The 22840-nt window shown below is 44.7% G+C and overlaps 1 protein-coding gene across 5 annotated transcripts in view; it reads right to left on the reverse strand.

Moving 5' to 3' along the window:
- pcnt (pericentrin) overlaps positions 1-22840 on the reverse strand; it is a 75091-nt gene that overhangs the window by 35799 nt on the left and 16452 nt on the right. For all 5 annotated transcript variants that reach the window (XR_014619457.1, XR_014619458.1, XM_084309602.1 and 2 more), the window contains 16 exons: positions 22699-22810; positions 22538-22578; positions 21817-21951; positions 21074-21347; positions 20653-20803; positions 19903-20356; positions 19050-19232; positions 17972-18043; positions 16368-16472; positions 9689-9841; positions 8933-9079; positions 4863-5023; positions 3264-3436; positions 2716-2900; positions 1521-1683; positions 1036-1338 (listed from right to left, as the gene is read on the reverse strand). Coding sequence is in view for 3 of the 5 variants with exons in the window: in XM_084309602.1 (XP_084165728.1) it covers positions 1036-1338; positions 1521-1683; positions 2716-2900; positions 3264-3436; positions 4863-5023; positions 8933-9079; positions 9689-9841; positions 16368-16472; positions 17972-18043; positions 19050-19232; positions 19903-20356; positions 20653-20803; positions 21074-21347; positions 21817-21951; positions 22538-22578; positions 22699-22810 (2812 nt within the window). In the remaining 2 variants the exon portion in view is untranslated. The remainder of the gene's footprint in view (positions 1-1035; positions 1339-1520; positions 1684-2715; positions 2901-3263; positions 3437-4862; positions 5024-8932; positions 9080-9688; positions 9842-16367; positions 16473-17971; positions 18044-19049; positions 19233-19902; positions 20357-20652; positions 20804-21073; positions 21348-21816; positions 21952-22537; positions 22579-22698; positions 22811-22840) is intronic.

A 22840-nucleotide genomic window follows, 5' to 3' on the forward strand; every position in this document is an offset into this window, starting at 1 on the left:
TGATCTAGCTCCTCTGTCTCTCTCTCCACCAGTCATGATCTAGCTCCTCTGTATCTCTCTCCACCAGTCATGATCTAGCACCTCTGTATCTCTCTCCACCAGTCATGATCTAGCTCCTCCACCTCTCCTTCTCCACCAGTCATGATCTAGCTCCTCTGTCTCTCTCTCCACCAGTCATGATTTAGCTCCTCCACCTCTCCTTCTCCACCAGTCATGATCTAGCTCCTCTGTCTCTCTCTCTCTCCACCAGTCATGATCTAGCTCCTCTTACCTCTCTCCCTCTCCACCAGTCATGATCTAGCTCCTCTGTCTCTCCTTCTCCACCAGTCATGATCTAGCTCCTCTGTCTCTCTCTCCACCAGTCATGATCTAGCTCCTCTGTATCTCTCTCCACCAGTCATGATCTAGCTCCTCCATCTCTCCTTCTCCACCAGTCATGATCTAGCTCCTCCATCTCTCCTTCTCCACCAGTCATGATCTAGCTCCTCTATCTCTCTCTCCACCAGTCATGATCTAGCTCCTCCATCTCTCCTTCTCCACCAGTCATGATCTAGCTCCTCTATCTCTCTCTCCACCAGTCATGATCTAGCTCCTCTGTCTCTCTCTCTCCACCAGTCATGATCTAGCTCCTCTGCCTCTCTCTCTCTCCACCAGTCATGATCTAGCTCCTCTGTCTCTCTCTCCACCAGTCATGATCTAGCTCCTCCACCTCTCCTTCTCCACCAGTCATGATCTAGCTCCTCCACCTCTCCTTCTCCACCAGTCATGATCTAGCTCCTCTGTCTCCTTCTCCACCAGTCATGATCTAGCTCCTCCACCTCTCCTTCTCCACCAGTCATGATCTAGCTCCTCCACCTCTCCTTCTCCACCAGTCATGATCTAGCTCCTCCACCTCTCCTTCTCCACCAGTCATGATCTAGCTCCTCTATCTCTCCTTCTCCACCAGTCATGATCTAGCTCCTCTGTCTCTCCTTCTCCACCAGTCATGATCTAGCTCCTCCACCTCTCCACCAGTCATGATCTAGCTCCTCTTACCTCTCTCCCTCTCCCCAAGTCCAGCAGTGAGAGTGTCCTTCTGGCGAAGGAGGATGGTGTTCTCATCACCGAGTTGCTCCTGCTGGACCCTAAGGCTGTCCAGCTCCGCACGGAGGCCCTCCATCTGATCCAGCTGCACCCTGAGGCCCTCCATCTGATCCAGCTGCACCCTGAGGCCCTCCATCTGATCCAGCTGCACCCTGAGGCCCTCCAGCTCCTCCGCCAGCCTCTCTTCCTGCGCCTCCTTCTGCTGCAGAGCCTCCTCCAATACGGCCTTCTCAGCCACATAGCCCTCCAGCAGCCCTGAGAACGTCATGCATACAACAAAGATGATTCAACCCTCACACACTGCATCACACGCTGAGGCGCGATGGTTAGCAAACATCAAAATAGAAACACACGTGTCAAAGAGTTGGCTTTTTACAGTCAAGTGGGTTAACTGGCACAGCGTAGAGTGCAGCAGCCAATGAGGACGCAGTGCTCACCCTCAGCCTTGTGGAGCGTCACCTGGAGTTGGCTCTTCAGCCCCGCCTCCTTGTCCAGCTGCTCCAATGTGAGCTTGTGCTGCTGGAGGAGCTGGGCGGAGTCTTCTCTGCCCTGAGTGAAGCGCGCCTCCAGAGATTGGTGGACGCCATGCGTCTGCTCCAACTAGAGAGGCAAAGAAAAAGGAAAGCCAATCAAAAAGGAGGCGAGACAACTCTATGCATACATGAGAGGTAAATCTATCAGACACAAGTAAAAAGGTGGTTGGTTTGTGCTTCCCGTCTTAACTCACTGGAGGCCAAACCCGAGATAGTCCGGGTTAACTCGCCATGCTCTGGGCGTCCATATTTCTTTTATTAGCGATATCCATTCATTTTTCATCCATCCAGCCTGACGTTATCATTGGGAATGGGTCTGAGCTCGCAAAGGGCAAATACCGCCGCCTATAGTCTCCCGGATGGTATTGCACATCATTGGATTGGATTGGCTGGGACTGTGCATCAAAAAAAGAAGTCCGGTCCAGGTTTTACTTCTCGGGCATGCAGTATCGTTATAACAGATGGACTGAGGACACTCAGAGCAGCGTGGATTATGTGTTTTGGATACATAACGTTGGATCAATAAACGCGATCAATATTTGGAATGGCAATCAGGAATTGAATTACCGGTAATCTTTTTGCATGACATCAGATGTGAGGTAAGGCCTTTATGTTACGGATCTTGGGGTAATCAGATGTTCCTATCGCCGCCATCGGAGCGTGCGTGTGTGTGTGAGGTTCGCGCCGACCAAAGTACGGAGAAGCGATTTTTCAGACCCCGCTTCTCTTCGTGCACCTAATAAATAAACAGCATTTGCGTTGATTGTGTTCCGTCTCTGGTGCCATCCCTCAACCAAGTATTAAAGAGACATCTATGGGACACCCTGTAGCGATTCAAATGATCCTGAATCAGCATAATCTTAATTGAGATTGTACTCATATTTTTGAGAAACATTGCGATGTTTGTTGAAATGGCCAAAACAAATAGGTGAAATTGAGACTAGTAATTGAGACTAGTAATCTTTGTCCTGAAGACGCGTGGGTCTGTGTGCTAGCTCTTTTCTTTTGGGTATTCAACATGGGAACTATACGACTTTGGTCTAGTACCACAAACAAACAAAGAATGGGGAGGCAGATCCCGTGGTGTATCCAGTGTTACCTGTGCATTAGCCTGGTTGAGCAGCACCAGTAGTGTGTCCACGGTTTGGCGCAGCCTGCTGCAGGCGGTCAGCACCGCCTCCTCTCCTCCGGGCTTGAGCCGCGTGTCCGAAACCAGGAGGCTCTCGCACAGCGTCTGGGACAGCTCCAGGTCATCCGAGGTCACGTCGGTCACCGAAATACCACCTGGAGGAGAGGACGTAGAACTTAAAGCCAGTGCTCTGGCGTCAACGCCAACGTTGTTCCAACTAACCATGTCTGAGTCAGAATCAAAGGCTGATCAGGTAACGTCTGTAAATCGGGAATGATTGATATACGTTAGAAACTCATCCCAATAAAAACTAAACCTGGGAACTTGAACCAAAATAACTCAAGCTCCCTGTAGCAAAGCATCAATCAATCAATACAATCCAAGACTTTATTCAGGACAATGGGCCAATTCTAATAAATTCCATTAAAAGATTATTTAAAAAGATGCCATTTAAAATGAGTCTGGTCCCAGTCAGCCCACAGCATCATCTATCAGACCAGGACCAGGAATAAACCCACCTGACTCCAGTGTGTCTCTGTTGTCTACCGAGTTCTTCTGATTGGTTGTTTGCTCAGATATTTTGGTTCCAACATTGATCTTTCGGCCAATCATGTCCTCCGTTATAATGGTGCTACGGACCACGTCAAGCAGCACCTTCCTGAGCTTCTCATTGGCCTGGTGCAGCTCACGTCTGCGGACACAAGTCAAGGATTAGACATTAAATAATCACACACACATGTCAATAGAGCAAGGAAGCAGAATTACATAGCCTACTTTAAAATATATTTGACTTCATCTTGATGATTTTTTTTCTAGTTTATAAAAATTATATCTACGTTTATGGAATGTCAATTAGTCATACATATTGAGCATTACTCAGTTAAAAAAAATAAAAATAAATGTAAGTTATCTACCCAATGCACTGTTTGCTAATTTCCGCCTCCCTTAGTTACCGTTACTAAGACGAGCAAAGTGTGAAACTGACCACTGTGGTGTCAGAGCACTGATAACGGAGGGAGTGGTGCCTGAAATACATTTGGATTGGTAGATCACCATGTCAATCATTGTTTTAACAGTCAACTGTGTGATCCTGCTAACTGAAATGCCCCCAGCACACAATTCAGAACAAAAGCAGACAAACGACCACAACACGTCTTATAATAATGATGTGAATTTCTGAAAATGTTTATCATTATTTACACCCCTAATGCCCGCACAGAGACACAACACTGCTTATATCAATCATGCACACAGACACATGTCAATAGACACAACACAGCTTATAGCATGTCCACACAGAGACACACAACACAGCTTATAGCATGTCCACACAGAGACAACACAGATTATAGCATGTCCACACAGACACAACACAGCTTATAGCATGTCCACACAGAGACAACACAGATTATAGCATGTCCACAGAGACACAACACAGCTTATAGCATGTCCACAGAGACACAACACAGATTATAGCATGTCCACAGAGACACAACACAGCTTATAGCATGTCCACACAGAGACACAACACAGCTTATAGCATGTCCACAGAGACACAACACTGATTATAGCATGTCCACACAGAGACACAACACAGCGTATAGCATGTCCACAGAGACACACAACACAGCTTATAGCAGGTCCACACAGAGACACACAACACAGCTTATAGCATGTCCACACAGAGACAACACAGATTATAGCATGTCCACAGAGACACAACACAGCTTATAGCATGTCCACACAGAGACACAACACAGCTTATAGCATGTCCACACAGAGACACAACACAGATTATAGCATGTCCACACAGAGACACAACACAGCTTATAGCATGTCCACACAGAGACACAACACAGCTTATAGCATGTCCACACAGAGACACAACACAGCTTATAGCATGTCCACACAGAGACACAACACAGCTTATAGCATGTCCACACAGAGACAAAACACAGCTTATAGCATGTCCACAGAGAGACACAACAGCTTATAGCATGTCCACAGAGACAAAACACAGCTTATAGCATGTCCACACAGAGACACAACACAGCTTATAGCATGTCCACACAGATAAAACAGCTTATAGCATGTCCACACAGAGACACGTCACACACCTCTCCTTTTTAGCCGTCTGGAGGTCGTCGGTGAGCATCTTGAGCAGGTTGCCCCCCTCCTGGCTCTCTCGGTCTCTACGCTGGAGGAGGGTGTCCAGAGTGTCCATCTCCACACGCTTGCCCTGCAGCTCTCCCTGCAGGCAGCCCACCTCCGCTCGCAGCTACAGACACAGAGAGATTCTTGTTAAGAGATATTATTAGGTGGATAGGCATGTAAGAAAGATAAGGCGTGTGTAAGAGTAAGACAGAGATTAACCCAGAAAGAACGAGAGACAGAGAGCGAGAGAGGTCAATGCCAGTGGGCATGAATAATACAGTGAGATTACTAATGACTGGTATCAGACGATGACAAAAATAGCAACTTCTCTCCCACTTGCATCAACATACCTAAACCCCGAGACCCAGATAGGAGTGAAACAATGAACAGAAACCCAGTCATAGCAACGGGGTCAAAACAAAGTCAGGTCCATGAACGATTCAACTCCATACATGGCTCTAGGCCAACCCATTCTCTAGTTGAATGCCACTGGTTCGGCCAGGGGGGGGGGGGGGGGGGTCACACGAGAGATCAGCGAGAGTCGCAGGAGCATAACAAAGCCACATGGTCATTATTATCCTATTGGAGAGCAGAGTGCTCCCTGGAGTACGGCAGGGGAGGAGGCTACGCGTCCCGCACAACTAAAACAAAGACTGCGTCTCCTGGAATACATCCAACACAGCCAGACACACTCACTCACTCTCCCCCTCGCGTAGTTGCAGTAAAACCACACAGGATGAATGAGCGTAATCCTTCTTACATCCCGAGCTCTCCGTGTGAGAGTGAGAGGCGACCTCTCTCTCTCTCTCCCTTTGATGCTTCTAATAGAATAGAATAGAATAGATCTTTATTTGTCATTGTTGGTACAACGAAAATTCACCACTAATCAGATACAATTTTCCTCCAAGCCCGCTGAAACGCATCTTACCTCTCTCTCTTCAAGCATATGTTTTCACTCATCTCCTCCCTCCACTCTCTTCCCTCTCTTTTTCCATCCCTCTCCCTCCCTCAGTCTCTCGCTTCCTTCCTGCTAAACAAGTCTCATCCATGATGCCACAATGCCCCAAAACAACAATGCCGTTGCCAAGACAACGGAAACCCCCACTGGCCCCCTCTTGAGCTTCTCTTTGCTTCACTCATCAGGGTGTGTGTGCATGCGCACATGTGTGTGTAGGGAGTTAATATCTGACAACTAAGAGCCAAGCCGGGTCGGTGCCATGGAGACGAAGGCATAAACATGCACAAGATGAGTTACTTATTATGGAACATAGAGCAGTGCTAGAGTTTAAGGACCTGCCGTCGTACCGGGCCGGAGAAAAATAGCCCGGGCGACAGCGGCTCAGGAGGTAGAGCGTCGTCTGGTGATTGGAAGGTTCCCGTGCAGTGTGTTGAAGTGTCCTTGAGCAACACACTTAACCCCCAACAGTTCCATGTTGTCAATACATAATAAACCGATGCGTTACAGCAGCCACACTGGCTAACAAATTAATATAAATACAACCACTATTGATATGGAGCACAGTCTGCAGCCAGAAGTAAACAACAGATGAATGGAAGGAATGAATTAATGCATAAATGATCAAATGAATGCTACACATAAATTAAATATCATTATGCATCGAAAGATTACAGATTATCCTCCCAGCGGGAAGTATGAATGTGAATGTGTGTGAATTTCCCTCTCGCTCAGACTTGTGCCCGAGATTATAGGCCGAGAGATTGATTGATTGATTGAAAATGTTATTAACAGATTGCAGAATGGGTACAATACAGTACGGCTCAATACACACAGTTGTTAAGGGGATGCAGACCAGAGAAGACTTTCATCTTGTTTACATCAGGGTCCCCCATTTTCAATTCATAACATTTATGACATACAGATATACAGTACTATTATCTCAGAGAGAGAGAGAGAGAGAGAGAGCATATGTCCACAGCTACATACTTCTCAAACTCTCTGTGTGTGCAATATTATATCTAATACGATGACAATGTTATGTTAGTTTAACATATTAATTAATCATGAAGTCAATCCTATGAATCAAATACTCAATGATGTGATGTCACTGTCAAATAGTCCAACACAATATGTTAGATTAAAAAAAAAATTACTTACAACCTAATTTAATTGTTGCTATTTCCGTCATCACAATCAACCAACTGCATTATACGTAAAGATCACTCGTTTTGCCAGCACGTAACGTTAGAATGCCCTCTCTCGCCAAGTTATCTCCGATGGTTGACTCAAACTACGGATAGATAACGTTAATGTTACTCTTGTGGAAGATGTTTTAGGCCACTGCTACATATTATGCAACGTGGCTGTTATCAGTCAATAAATGTTATAATAACAGCTTTGGCATTGCCCATGAATTGAGACCCAAAGTAGCGGGATTGAACGTAGAAACGTTTAAAAAAAAATATATATATATATATATATATATATATATATATCATTAGGGCATTTTGTGCTTCATTGTAGAGGACAGTCAGAGAGCAATGGGTTGAAGCGATGCAACACATGTCCTGGGCCCACCGTGGTCACTTTTTAATACCTTAAATTGAGAATTATGAATTTAATAACTTTTAAGAGTTTTTAATACCCCACGGATACTAGGGTTGGGTACTGTTCACATTTGAACCGATACTGGTATCCGTTCCAGTTCCATGGAATTCGATATCAGTACCCAGCTACCGGTATACCTTTTTCCGGTACATAACTATTTCTGTAATAACAAAAACGTTTAATTTCAGTTGTACATTTTTTTCAAATTTCTTAATTTCAACATTGTTATTTATTTAGAACATTGTTAGTTATTGTTGTAGCACACCACACAAAAATAAATAAAATGATCATGCATTATGTTTTTAAATGTTTAAATATCAACATTATCTTGCAATCCAAAGACCCAAGAGATGGGACAGTAATATATATATTTGTGGCTCAAGAGGTAGAGCAGTCGTCTGGTAATCCAGAGGTTCCCGGTTTGATTCTTGACAAAAAAAGAAAACTCCAATCGTGTTTTCCACATGGCAGCTGGAAACAACCCATTGGCAGAGAAATGTGCCGATAATGAGCTGGATTACGAAACTCTGTTAGTGACACTCCAGGTTTTTCTGTTTTTCTCCCCGTCCCAATTTAGTCGCCGTGCCAATTCCCCCCCCTCCCCTACCTGGCTGCTGTATGCATGTTCTCCTACGAGTCGGTACAAGGGCGTCCCTAAGCCGACCGCACGCTTCCTCTGATACGTGCGGCGACTGCCAGTGACGGCTTTTCACTTGGCAGCGAGGACTCTCATTGGTGAAGTGTAACTCGTGGGAGGGCACGCTATCTCCACCAAGTCCTGCCCCTGCTGAGCAAGCGCCGAGACCTGACCTGTAGGTGTCGCTGTCCACAACGCCAGATTCCCACCCACCAGCTTCCCACCCCCTAATACTGCCAATTGTATTAGTATGAACGACCAGCCAAGCTGGTAGCAACGCAGAGAGCTGGGCTCGAACCCAACATCTCCTGCGTTGGTGACGAGCGCAATCTCCGCTCCCCCCCCCCCCCCCCCCCCGATATCACATTTTAATGCCAATATTGGCCGATAATATCGGTAGGCCGATAATATCGGACATCACTACTAAATATGCCTCGTTTTATAAATGTGTATACAGAAACAATTCCGTTGCTTTTGCTGATAATATGAATTAATTTCATTGATAACATAGTGCTGTAATTTCATTTTCTAATAAATATGTATGATCAAGTTCAACAACGTGTGCTTTTATTTTGATATTCCTTATTTCCACGTTGAAATTACGCGATACATTAAGTGTGGGGTCGCCAAAAAAAATCCTAAATAAAATGGGGTCGTGGTATAAAAAAGTTAGAGAACCCCTGATCTAGCTTGAATCGGTACTCTGTAGTACCGATGTCATTCGGTCGGTACCATTAAAAGTACAGAGTTCGGTCCCCAACCCTAGCGGATACCCTGGGGTAGTGTGTGTGAGCAGGGTAGAGTAGTGCGTGTGTGTGTCTAGTTAGTACCTGGGACACCACAGCATCTAGCTGCTGCAGCTGGGCAGTGAGCTGACTCATCTTATCCGTGTAGGTGCGCTCCTTCTGCTCGTGCTCAGCAGCGAAGCTCCGCCTCTGCTCCTCGAGCCCCGCCTCCTTCTGCTCCTCAAACTCCGCCTTCAAAAAAGGGAAAGGGAATCAGGGGTTAGATCGTCTCCTCAGGAAGCTCTCCTCCAGTCTGTCCCGTCTACGGTCGCTATAGCTATGAGGAGTCTAAGCTAGGGGTAGACTGTTACTACTGGCTTGTTCGTTTCAACCGGTAAACTTTTTTTAAACGAGTACAAATGAAAAAACATTCTGCATCAGAGGATAAAAAGCTTAAAGCTATCCCATTTAAAGCCATCCCATTTAGCCACAGTTCACATGGCAGCACTAGACGCATGCAAACAACCACCACCCAGAGGGACACAGGCACGAACAGAAGGAGAAACACACACAGAGAAAAAGCCCACTCCTATACGATAGGATTATGTGCAAACCAGGTTTGAATAAAGCTCCAATGGACAGTGTCCAAAAGAACACACATCACAGCTATCAATAATCCACAGTTATTACATAATGATGTTTGGAACAGTCTCCCATTGCAATCCCATCAAGACCAAATTTAAAATGAGTTATGAGGTTATTTAGTTTGACCCTTTGATTATACTGTATGTAGGCATCATGGCCGCCACAGAGAGTTCATCCCGTCCACTTCTCCTCCCATCACCCCCTCTTCTGCTTTACCTTCAGGTGGCTGATCCTGTCCTGCATCTTCTCCTCTGATTGGACCTTGAAAAGCTCTACCTCTTCAAGGAAGTGCAGGCGTTGCCTTGACAACTCTTCTTCCAGCTCCCTGCGGCACGCCTGCAGCTCCCTCGCAGAAATCCCCCTCAACTCCTACAGCCGGACACAAAGCACACACACACACACATGTCATTATATCCCTGTAGATTTTGGTGACCCCATGACCTTGCCTCTAGCGCCACCATCGGTCCAAAAACGTTACATTTTTTATTGTGAATGTGATAACTCGAAGAGCTTTCATTCCAATCTTTTCAAATTTGCGATGCACATTTATTACCACTAGACTAGAGGATGAACTCTATTGCAAAACAGAAGTCAAAGTGTATATTTTCAGCACTACGTTTGTTTAGCAATGATTTTAAGTGTTATTAGCTAAATATGAGCTTATAGAAATCTCCACGCATTGCATTGGAAGATTTAGATGCGAGATGTCCCTAGATACCAAGAACATGCAAATGTTTGCAAATTTGTCTGATTTCCACCATTTATATTCAGTCATTTAGCCGACTCTTTTATCCAAAGAGACTTGTAGAAAGATGATTGTACAAAACTAATTGTTTGATTGCCATACAATAGCAAGGAGGCCTGTGAAGTTCACAGTCTTCTGGCGGTGCTATTCTCATAAAACTAAAAACATGAACTACTCAACGTCTCAGATTATGGGCATGATAAAAAGGTGGACTGAGAATCCGGGTCGTTTGGGGATATACCGGACGGCCCGTCGGTCAGACAGCACATGCCTAGTTTAAACAACACGACTGAAAACACAACTAAACTCGCCCTATCTGCACAAATAAACAAATACTTAATCTCTTACTAACAAACAACAATTATTGTGGATGAACAATTGCTCTGAATAATCCCTCCTCTCTAATCGGTTGTAAGCCCCAGAGACAGGAGATCTACTGACCCGGCCATTAAAGGACGGAGTCATGTTTTTTGAACCCAGGTGCCATTTAAACATTGTTTGGCATGATGTTTACTAGTACAGGTCAAAAGTTCACTGATCGCAGGAAGCTGACAGTATAATCAAACGTGTCTTCATGTGTTCTACTCAGGAAATGTGTGCAAACCACATCAGCGTTTCCCCCGTTTCCGCTGCCGGAATCCATATTTGTGCGTGTACACGTGCCGCCGGAATCCATATTAGCGCACGCTGCCGGAAAAATAACTTAAAACTACCTTAGAATTGTTCGAGATAGGTTATTCATGTTCATGGAGTCATGTGCGTGTGAATTTGCTAGGATGTTTTTGGTGTGTCCGCTGACACTAGAAGTGCTCTGGAGGCCCAGGCCAGGTAGCTGCAAGTCCAATATTGAGTAGAATTATCTTGAATTATCTTATTCCGCTGGCAGATAATTTGTCAATTAATCTTGTTTTAAAAAAATGTTAATCTTGTTTTCTTAAAATAATATCAAGATGTATCCATCTGGTGGACCAATTGCATGCTTTCACAGAGGACAAGAAGCCTTCAGGGGGCTTTCACACTAGCCATTCGGGGTCGAATCAGAGCGCGATCGCACCAAAAAAGGGTGTGATCGTCTCTGATGAGAACACTCCCCCACGTCCCCAGGGACGCTGATTCGCTCCAAACCTGGACCGCTGGAATAGGTGGTCTCGGGTGCGAACCAGCGTCACAGACAACGGAGCGGGGGGCGTGGTGTACAAGCTTGTACCTAAACACGGAAGAGGCTTGCTGTATCAACTTGCTGACACACACAACGTCATTACTGTAATGCTTTCATGCTTGCTTGCTTGAATTTTGGGCAGATAAAAACATACAGCAACAACTGGACAATACCCACAAAAATGATATTTATGGGCAATTTGGCGAGTTCAGACCTCAACCAAACAAGCATGTTGAGCCTCACGGCTCAGTGGATGAAAACATGAAGCCACGTTACAAGCCCAAGACTTCCCTGGCTCGCATTAGGCCTGGCAATTTTTTTTGCCATTGTGTCTATACATTGGTTTCTTGTTCAAATGCATTTATTTCTATAGACCAGTGACATGCAATATAATTGACGCAAGCAATGGCTAACGTTAGCTGCTAAGTTATCCCATAAATAGGCTAAGCTAACTAGTGTTAGCCGCTAACCCAGGAAACGCTCAAAGCGGACTCCACGACACAAGTTCCATTCCTGAGAAAAGGGGGTGGGTTATATTGACAAGGCTTGACAACAGAGGCTCAAAGATAACTTTATATTTATTGGTTATTCGTTTTTTTTTTATCCACTTTTTCTCCCATTTTCTATATTTTCTCCCATCCCAATTTCGTATCATCCAATTCAACCCTCCCCTGTCACGAACGCTGTTTCTTGCCTCCCACAAGCCGGCTGCAATGTGGACTAAGTCATACATAGCACAAGTCCCCTCCGGTACTTGAGGTAACAGCAGTCGCATCTTTTCACCTGCGCAGCTCGATCTCTCAGTGGCGAGGAGTAACGCGTGGGAGGCTCACGCTGCCCCCGACACTTCCTGATTCTACTGCGCAGGCGCACCAACCGACCTGTAGGAGTCACTGTCCACAACGCCCGATCCCCACCCATCAGTTTCCCACCCCCTAATACGGCCAATGTGTATTAGTATGAATGACCAGCTAAACTGAAAACAATGTGGAGCGCTGGGCTCGAACAGGCGAGCCCAGCGTCTCCGCATTCGTGGCGAGCGCCTTGCCCACTACGCCACGTAGCCGCCCCATATATTTATTGGTTATTCGTTTCTTTATATCGGGCATCCAGTTTCCATCACCGTGTGTTCAACTCTTCCTGTGCTGACGTTCGAGAGTGACATCATCGCCTACAGCAGCTTACACGCTCAAAACGCAAACCGTAAACATAAACCGGAGCGAACCAGACTGCAGTGTGTACACAAACCAGAGGGGGAGAGGGAGGGGGGGGGAGTTCGCACTGGAGTTCGCACTCAGGACGGAGCACCCGTTCCTAATCAGAAAGCCCCGTCAAACATTAAGCATTAGTCTAGTTCATAGCGCTGCGCCGCTTCTGAATGCATATAAGGGAAACTAGGGCTGGGCGATATGGAAAAAAATCATATCGCGATAACGATATGATAATTTTATTGTATTTCTCGATATCGATAATTATCAAATTGTTATAAGTATATAAAAAAAAAAAAAAAAAAGGCATTTTTTTTTTTTTTTTACAACAGATGTATGTTTATTTTGCAGCAATTCGTTGTCATTGCCGCCATCTTTAGTGTTACATCCCCTCACACTCCAGTTCTCAGGCTGCAGCTGGTTTAAAAGCTAAAGTAAACCGGCTTCTCTGCTGGCTGTGGCTCCAGAGGAGTTGAACAGTTCTGGCTCTGCTAGTTTATTTTCGATCTTTTGGCGCTTTTTTGGTGGACAAACCACCGCACATGTGCACTGTGACTCGTGACTGGAGTCTAGTTCTGCTAGCACACATAGCCTATTGTGTACAGACGGTTTCAAAATGTATTTTAAATTAGAAAGCAAACAACATAAATGGACAAGAGAAAAAGAAATCTGAATTTGGTCAGTATTGTCATTTGGACAAGCAAAGCAATTACTTTAAGTTGCAGGCAAGAAAGACAAGTCTGTCCACTGTCTCTGGTTTTAAAACTGCCCTTTTTAGGTAAAAAAAAAAAAAAAAAAAACGATTTTTCTTAATTTCGATATTCGATATCGATTATTAAAATATATCGCGATATTTATCGTTATCGTTATATCGCCCAGCCCTAAGGGAAACACTGTGCGTTATTGTCTTCTGTCCATACTCATCCTCGTCACCTTAGCACTGCATTTGACAACCATTGATCACAATATCTTACTCTCTTGTTTAGAACACACAGTTGGCATCACAGGCTCAGCTCTCCACCTATTTCACTCCTATTTATCAGACAAACAGCAATTTACTCAAGCAAAATACCTCAACTTCTTTCCCCGTTACATCTGGTGTCCCCCAAGGCCCAGTCCTTGGTCCCATACTTTTCTCCCTCTATACGCTACCCCTCTGCCACATCTTCAGAACACATGGTCTCAAATATCACTGCTACGCCAAACGCTGATGACAGTTATAAACCCACTCCCCTCCTGACACCACTGCTGCCCTCTTCTCCTGCCTCTCTGGATGAATCACAACCTTCTCCAATTCAACTAAAACTGAAATCCTTCTAATAGGCCCACCTCACCTCCGTAAAAACACTAATTGCTCCATATCCATCAACAATCCTCTCCTCCCCCACAGTGAAAAACTTGGGTGTTCCATTTGACCCAAAACTATCATTTGAACCACACATCAATAACATCACCAAGACATGTTACTTTCACCTCAGGAACATTTCACGCATTAGACCACTACTGTCCCTCTCAGACACTGAAAAGCTGGTTCATGCCCTCATTTTCTCCTGTCTAGATTACTGTAATGCATTGCTCATTGGCTCAACATCTAAATCCCTCCATAAACTTCAAGTAGTTCAGAACACCTCAGCCTGCATCAACACCCGCTGCCCCAAGTTCGCCAACCTCACACCGGTCCTCTCCTCACTTCACTGGCTCCCTGTTAATTATAGGATTGACTTTAAGATCAGTCTCCTCATTTACAAAACCCTCCACTCCCTAGCACCTGCTTACATCTACAACCTCCTTCAACACTACACTCCCTCGCGCTCATTCAAATTAGCCCTTCTGAGCACACCACACTTTTCACATTTCTGATTATACTGTGAACATGCATCATGGTTTTAAAATGACATGCATCATGGTTTAATAAAGGACATGCATCATGGTTAGTTTTTTAAAGATCTTTTTGGGGGGCATTTCTACGTGCATTTTATTGACAGGACATACATCATCGTTTTTTTATTATTATTGTTATCTTTTTCCCCCTCCTTCTTTTTCCGATTTTTCGTTTGTCCGAGGTAAGCAACAGTTGTGATTGGAGGATCAAGAAAAGAGGGCAGGGTTTGAGATAGGTCTATTCCCAACCCCCTTCCTGGTTGTCGCGCACTCCCCCCTACTGTTGGTCCGAGAGGCCGGAGACTGTCACATGCTTTCCTCCGACGCATGTGCAGCCAGCCGGCAGCCAGCCTGGCAGCTCAGATTAGGCTTGTTCAAGATGGGATAGGCGGACGCAGATCTGCGCAGGTTTTACTCTACGGCCTCGCCAAGCGCGTTGCATGACGGTTAGAATGTTGTCCGATTTGCTCTGAAAATCTGACGAGGCGAGGCGCGGAACTCCCGCGGGAGCGAGCCGCGCGCAGCATTCAGAGCGAGGCTCCACAGTACCTCTCAGCCGGCTGCTCCCGGCTGGGAAGCGACTTGCTACGGTCGCGCAAAGCGCCTATTGGCTCAGAAAAGTTGTCAGTCACCAGCCATGTGACAGCCAGGGAGTTATGAGACGTTTGATTGATTGAAAACTTTATTATGTTATGCGTTATCAACTTATCATATCATCATGATAAACTTCAAGCTGTCAGACACACACACACACACACATACAGCAGTGTGTTGTGTGTGCGTGCGGCCAGGAGCGCGCAACAAGATGGTATACATTATGGTATATGAATAGTATATTCCACTGTAGCAGTATATGGTGTGCTGTACATTTGAATCTGATCTAATTTTGCACACGGCCATCGCATTATAATGAGCTGGACAGGTGTGTAATGTGTGTGTGGTGACGTGAAAGCGTATCTGCCGCGCGAGACTAGGCGAGGGGCTCTCGTGAAATCGGCAGTGTCCGCCCTCTTAACTCCTCCCCCCGCTTCACTCGGCTACTCTCGTCTACTAGTCGAGGCAAACCGAAATCCATCTTGAACAAGCCCATTCTCACTGGGAGAGTGTAACGTGTGGAAGGTCGCACTACCTCTCTCCAGATCCTACCCTCGCTGAGCAGGCGCCCCGACCGAACTGTAGGGGTCGCTGTCCACAACGCCCAGGACCCACCCACGGCTCCCCTCCCCCTAACTCAGCCAAACGAGTTAGTATAGCGATCAGCCCGAGCCAAGGCAATGCTGACTCTCCGGGAGTCGTTACGGCGTAGTCGATACTTCCATGCGTATAAATTGAGGAAGTTGAGAACACACAGGGACCTCTGCCGCGCGCTGCAACACACAGAGGAGCTTGGCGCGGCGTAGCGGCAGGCGTGGATAAGGGGGCGTGCTAGCGCGGGGTCACGTGGGCGCCGTGGCCAATCAGAGGAACCCGGAAACCGAACTGCGTTGTATTTGGCATAGACGCGTACCGATCAACAATGTTTAAATATGGCCAAGGGTCAAAAAGAGGGGGCCGGTCTTTCCAGAACACGTATGACTGGGATGAGCATTAGGGCCGACCCATCTTAGTTGATTAGGCCATTAAATCAGCCGGTTTAGTATTCATTTATTTTTCTGAGAATAAATGATTATTTGAACAATTATAAGCACATCTCTGGTAAGCACTCGATTTTAAGAGGTCTTTCTGCATGATTGCATGTGGAAAACATAATTTGACAGATTAGTCAATAAATCCATGACTATTAGAATTTATTTGGCCAAGGACAGCCCTAGTGAGCAGAGGATATTCCATCACCCTGTGACATGCACATACGTTTGACACACAACTCATGCATAACACACTATTACACACACACACACACACCTGTAGCTGGAGATGGTATTGCTTATTGAGCTGCTCTTTCTCAGTAGTGTAGGTGTGCGAGAGCTCCTGCAGGGCGGAGCCATGTTGCTGTTCCAACTCCAGAACCTGAGGGAGTGAACAGAAAGAAAAGATAAGCAACTGAACTTTAAAGTGTCACTAAAGTTTAAACTAAAGATATGAAACCCATTAGCTGAAACGCCAAGACGACGATGACATATTTTTGTGTATGTAAAACATACAAAAGAAAAAACACACCAACAACAGACGTGCTTAGCATCATACAACATGACCAAGGACATGTAGACCAAGAGGCTTGAACAATTTAAGTATAGAATAGAACCATTTATCAAACTTGAATTCTGGTAAATATCGATAAATAAATAAATTCTATTTTTTTTCTCAACAAACACCACAACATCAATCATAACAATAATGACAAGACAATAAGAAATACTTACAGATCTAAACTTAACTAATAAATACAAAATACCAAGTAAAAATAAAAACATCACAAACAACACAAAAGACATTAGACATTTCCTCAGGGACCAGTTAATTACTGTGAGTTGGTTCTTTCCATCTCATAGCAATCAGCTTTTTGGCTGCTGTAACGCCTGCATAAATGGCTCTATTCTATACGTACATTTTTCAAGCCTCTTGGTCTACATGTGCTTGGTCATGTTGTACGATGCTGAGCACGTCTGTTGTTAGTGTGGTTTTTTATTAACTCATTCAGCGCCAGCGATTATCCCCATCCCTGTAGTCAATGGGCCACGCTTTAAAAGATAGGCATTTTCACGATGTTTGCAGAGCTATATCTATATTCTATATTATAGCTAATACTATGGCCCATTTGACAGTCACTATCTCTCGTCCAACATGTAAAAGAAATTGTTAATTTTTTCATGTATACATTTGCGTGTTATCCTGTGGTGAATATTGTATAGTTTCAGAGTGATCCGGCTAATTCCTGGAAGCTGAGTTATGGAGTGCTATGTGCATTTTGCTAAAATCGTTTGTGTTGCTCACCTGGACACGATATTATTTCCAAATCAAAGGTATATAATAGGTATTATGTTTCATCATGAAGGCATCAAAGGGGGGGGTATCAAGTGTGCTGGTATTCCAAGTTGCTCGAATGAAGCGTTTCACTTCAGGTCCAAATTCTCCGCCCAGACGATATAAAATGTAACAGTGTGAAATAAGGTTTCAAAGGGTAGGCGATACTGCCACCTAGCAGGATTCGGCCGGCATTGCACTCTCGAGGTCTCGAGAATGGGTTCCAATGATAACACAGAGGTCCATGAGAGTGTATAGAATATTAAAATCGAAAAAATTATGAAAACCGGTGCTCAACCGCTGGCGAGATAACCCGAGAAATGTCGGGTATGGTGCAGAAAGTGTTAAAAAAAGAAACATTTATAAAACTTGAATTCTGGTCAATATATTATATTGACCAGAATTCAAGTTTTATAAATGTTTATATTATATTGACCAGAATTCAAGTTTTATAAATGGTTTTCTTATAGCGGTCAAGGATAGAGAAGCATTATGGAACTGTTCTGAGACCACAGAGGAGTAGCGATGGATGAGTGGATCATTACCTGCTTCCTAAGGGTCTCCAGAGCCTTGCAGTGCTCACCATCTAGAACCTCCTTCTGAGCAGAGAGCTCCGCCTGCAAGAAAAACAAGACATGGAGGAAAGAATGATGGTAATGATACAGTAATGATGATAACAGTAATGATACAGTAAAGATACAGTATGATGATAACAGTAAAGATACAGTATGATAACAGTAAAGATACAGTATGATGATAACAGTACACATACAGTATGATGATAATAGTAAATACTGGTATACTGTAATGACGATGACAGTAACAATAAAGTATGATGATAGTAACAATACAGTAATATAACAGTAACAATACAGTATGATAATAGTAACAATACAGTATGATAATAGTAACAATACAGTATGATGATAACAGTAACGCCACAACCCCTCGCATGACATCTCTTGAAATAAAACAGATATTTTGATATTAGACCATTTCAGAGGAATTACATGTTTATCCTGTTGCAGGAGAACAACATATTCCCACTTTAATTCCTTTATTGTATCGGCAAAAACTGCAACAGGAAATAAACGTGGGCCCATTCAGAATGTTTATTTTGTCAAGTTACAAAAGGTATATAGTTTATGTCGTCAAGTTGGGAGGTCTAGAGTAATATATTTACCCTAGGCAAAGGTGTAGACCAGGTCCAAATCACTATAGGTAGTATTTCAGCATGTCCCTTTAACTCAATAAGCACGCAAAGTATCGTGATACTACTACGTATCGATTCCCCCCACCCCCCACCCCTACACGGCATGGTGTTTATTTTTGGAGGGAAATAACCTTTTGGGGTGGGAAAAGAAGACTATTTATGTTGCGGTTTTGAATGATCAGAAAGGTGATTTATTTCTTTATTATTATTATTATTATTTCCATTGAACAAGAGGACAGCCAGGACCAGTGATGAGGATGAGTCATATTTGAGTGTGTTACTATAGTTTATCAGAATTGTTTCAAGTAGCTATCGTCTTGTGTAAATTGCAGGCTTACTGACAGCGGGTTGTTCCCCACTATAGCCTGCCCTTCCAGCGTCAGTTGTTACCTATCTCCCCCCTTTCTCACCTTGTGAGCGTGGGTGAGTTCTGTTGCCATGGCACTGAACTTCTCCATGAGCTCCTTCCTCAGCTCTACGGTGGTCAGCTGATGCGCCCGTTGGCACTCCAGTACTTTCCCATGCGCCGCCTTCTGGGAATCCACATCCTTCCCATGCCTTGCTTCAAGTTGAACCACTTCATCGCGCAGGTTCTAAAAATATAAAAAGGTCATCTTTGTTTAAAATGTGCATGAAGGACCTAGTTAGTATTGTGTTGTGGATTTTGTAATTTTACACAATGTGCAACATTTTATTGACACGTAAAAAAATAAACGGTATCATACTTTACTTACTCATAGTATAGTATCTAACCCTAACTAACCGTACTGTCATGCACTTGTCCTAATATACTACACTGTAGCACTCAACACTTTGATGGAACATTGTTACTCAGCTGATAGAGTTGTGCCCTTCCTGATGACTTGTCGTACAGAACTTGTAAGTCGCTTTGGATAAAAGCATCAGCTAAATGACTAAATGTAAAGTAAATGTATATATTTAGATTCTAGTGTTTATTGTAACCATATTTATTGTAATGTATAATATAACTGATAGGTCATACAGACCCTCATCTGCACCTTTGATCACACTGCCTACTTGCTCATATGCGTATATTCAGATTTAATTACATAGTTTACACTGCCTATTTTTTACTTTTCTACTGTACTATAATTTTTATTGCCTGTATTTAGGTCTTTCTACTATTACCATGCTCATACATCCCCTCCCCCCCTCCCCCATGCTGCTATGATGCCTGAATTTCCCCAAGGGGATCAATAAAGGAATATCTTATCTTATATGTTATATGTTGTGTCCCATTACCTGGATCTCCTCCAGGTAGGTGGACTCCAAAGTGTCCATATTTCCCAGCATCCTCATCTCCAGTTCATCTTTTTCCTCCTGATGCTTGCGATTTAACTCGGCCTCCTGGGCCTCAAGTTGCGCCCGATTAGTCTCCTGAAAGACGGCATCCAGAGTATCAAGCTCCGCCTTCCGCTTGGAGTCGAGGGTCGTTTCCAAGGCGACAAGCTCAGCTTTGTACTTGGCATCAAGCTCAACCGCCGTAGCGGCAAGTTGATCTCTGTGACTGGCATGGAGCGACTCTCGCTGTGCTCCGTGTTTGGCGCAGAGTGTGTCCATTTCTTTGGAGTGGTTGGCAAGTAGCTTTGTCCTCTGGAGCTCCAGCTCAGCCTGGTGTTCGTCCCTCACCTCCCCCAGACAGACTTCCTTCTTCTGGGCCAGGTGCTGCTCCAACTGCCCCTTCTCCTCTTGGAACCTGAACCAGGACATTTATGTAAACTTCAACAAGGAGCCAGCGTGATTCACACTGTGTCTCAATACAAGATCATTATTAGGTTAGCAGAATAAGTATCTAATTATGTATAAATGTACTAAATATACTGAGGGGGTCATCCTGCCATGGGTGTTAATTAACTCAAAATGTCCTCGCATTACAATGGATTGAGGAAAGTTTTTAAAAACAGCCCCCCCCCCCCCCCCCCCCCCACAACTCACAGCCCCCCAGATACACCCGAAGCTACAGTAGGTCCCTCTGACCCAGCCAGGTCTCACCTCTCCTGGGCTTGGTGTAGCCGCTCCTCACCCTGCTGCTGGAGGAGAGCGGTGAGCTCCTTGACCTCAGCAGCCATGCAGCTCTTGGCCATTCGCAGCTTGCAGTCATACTGAGCCTGCAGCCTCTGTCTCACGGCCAGGACCTGGGGGCCTAGGGGGGGCACACAGGAAAGAATGTAACACGACGGAGAGAAGAGTCAGGAAGAATCTATTGATCCGTCTCGAGCCCCGTCCTCTTTTCTTGATCCTCCAATTACAGACCGTTGCTTCCCTCGGACAAACTTGCAACAGCTGTGATTGGAGGATCAAGATCAAAGAGGGTGGGGTTTGAGATGGGTCGATTACACTTCCAAAACGCATCCGATTCAAATGAAGGAAATACTGAATTGATAATCCTACAGACAATCTATTTCAATCTTACTCTCATCATTATCAAGTGCAGCCTGGAGGGAACTCAGCTTCTCCTTCTCCTCCTCCAGGTCTCTGACCAGGCCTCTCCTCTCCTCCTCCATCCCCCTCTGCAGCTCTCCTCTCAGGGCAGCGAGCTGTGCCTCCTGCTTCCCGTGGAGCTCCGCTCTCAGCCTCTGCGCCTCCTCCTGGCTCCTCGAGGACATCTCTCCTTTCACTCGCTCCCGCTCCTCCTTCTGGACCTCCTCCAGACGAGCGCGCAGCTCCTCTGCAAACTCCCGTTTCAACTGCAGGTGATGGATTCAGATTCCTTTATCGTCACTTATTTCAGTACTTTACAGCAAGAAGAGTGAACATCTATTTATTGTGGTCCCTCGACTATAGCAGCTTCCAATAATAGAAATACAATAATTTTTGCATAGAATTAAATAAGATGACTAAAATAAAGATGACTATATACAGTTCTAAAAAGTGTGCAGTGCAATACAATACATTTAGAATAATGGAGGGGGTAGAATGATAAATACTCAAGTTACAATATGCTGTATAGAGAAAACTAAAAGAAAGATGTTTGCAGTGAAATAATCCCAATGAAACTATGAGATGCAACAGGAAACCACACACTGGCAGCAACAAATTCTGGCAAATATTCATAGGGAGCTCTTTCTCAGGAGCATGCTGTGCTATTGTTACACGACCACCGTTAGTCCTGTATATGTATTCCTGTATTTCCATGGATGTAAATTCTCTAAAAACCTGTTTGGTGTTCCTCTCCAGCTCCGCATGCTGTTGTGTACTGAGGCCGGACAGTCTGCTCTCCAGGGTCTGGATGACGGTCGTCCTGCTCTGCAGCTCCTCACTGTGACGCCACATCCTCTGCTCCACCTCCACCTGGAAGCATCTTAGTGTCATTACGTTCCATCAGCAAATACACACTTGCTCGTACCACATAGGAGACGTATACTGCGATTGATATTGAACGTTGATATGCTGCCATTTTAAAATATTTCTTATTGTTTACATTGCTTCTGTACCGCTTGTGCTGATGTTGCCGCTAGGCCAAGGAGACAGGATTAGATGAGATAAAATATTCCTTTATTGATCCCCTTGGGGAAATTCAGGCATTATAGCAGCACTGGGGAGGGTGGGAGGGGAGGTACCCGTATGGGCAGGGTAATAGTAGAAAGACATAAATATAGGCAATAAAATTAGATCTGAATATAAAAATATGCAGATGAGGGTCTGTATGCCCCATCGGTTATATTATATGTTAGAATAAATAGGCAATAAAGAAAAATTATTTTAATCTGAATATATATATGAGTAAAGTAAACGGTATACACAAGGTGCAGTATACACAAGGTACCCTAACTGGCATCTATACAGGATACGGATGTGACAAATACAACTTGAGAAGCTAACATAACACGACCAGTTTCCATTAAATGTCCGATTGTCTCATTTAAATCATCATTACCTCGACCTGCCTTGCTGCCTCCAGCCGAATCCGGGTCAGTTCTGCGAGGGAGAGATCGGTTTTGGATAAACATAAACACTGTAAATATTTTTTTATTGAAATCTTGTATGTGAAGATGAGTGTGTTTAGTGTGTGTGTGTATAGTGTGTGTGTGTGTGTACCTCGGACGTGGCTGTCAGAAAGGCGGGCTCTGAGCTGCTCCAGCTCGAGGGCATGGCGAGTCTTGAGCTCCTGTAGGTCCTCATAGTAACGGTCTGTGAGGTCGGTGCGCACCTATAATAATACGCAGGTGACGACGTCAAC

The sequence above is a fragment of the Notolepis coatsorum genome (genome assembly GCF_963971535.1).
Source record: "Notolepis coatsorum genome assembly, chromosome: 3".
Classification (NCBI taxonomy): domain Eukaryota; kingdom Metazoa; phylum Chordata; class Actinopteri; order Aulopiformes; family Paralepididae; genus Notolepis; species Notolepis coatsorum.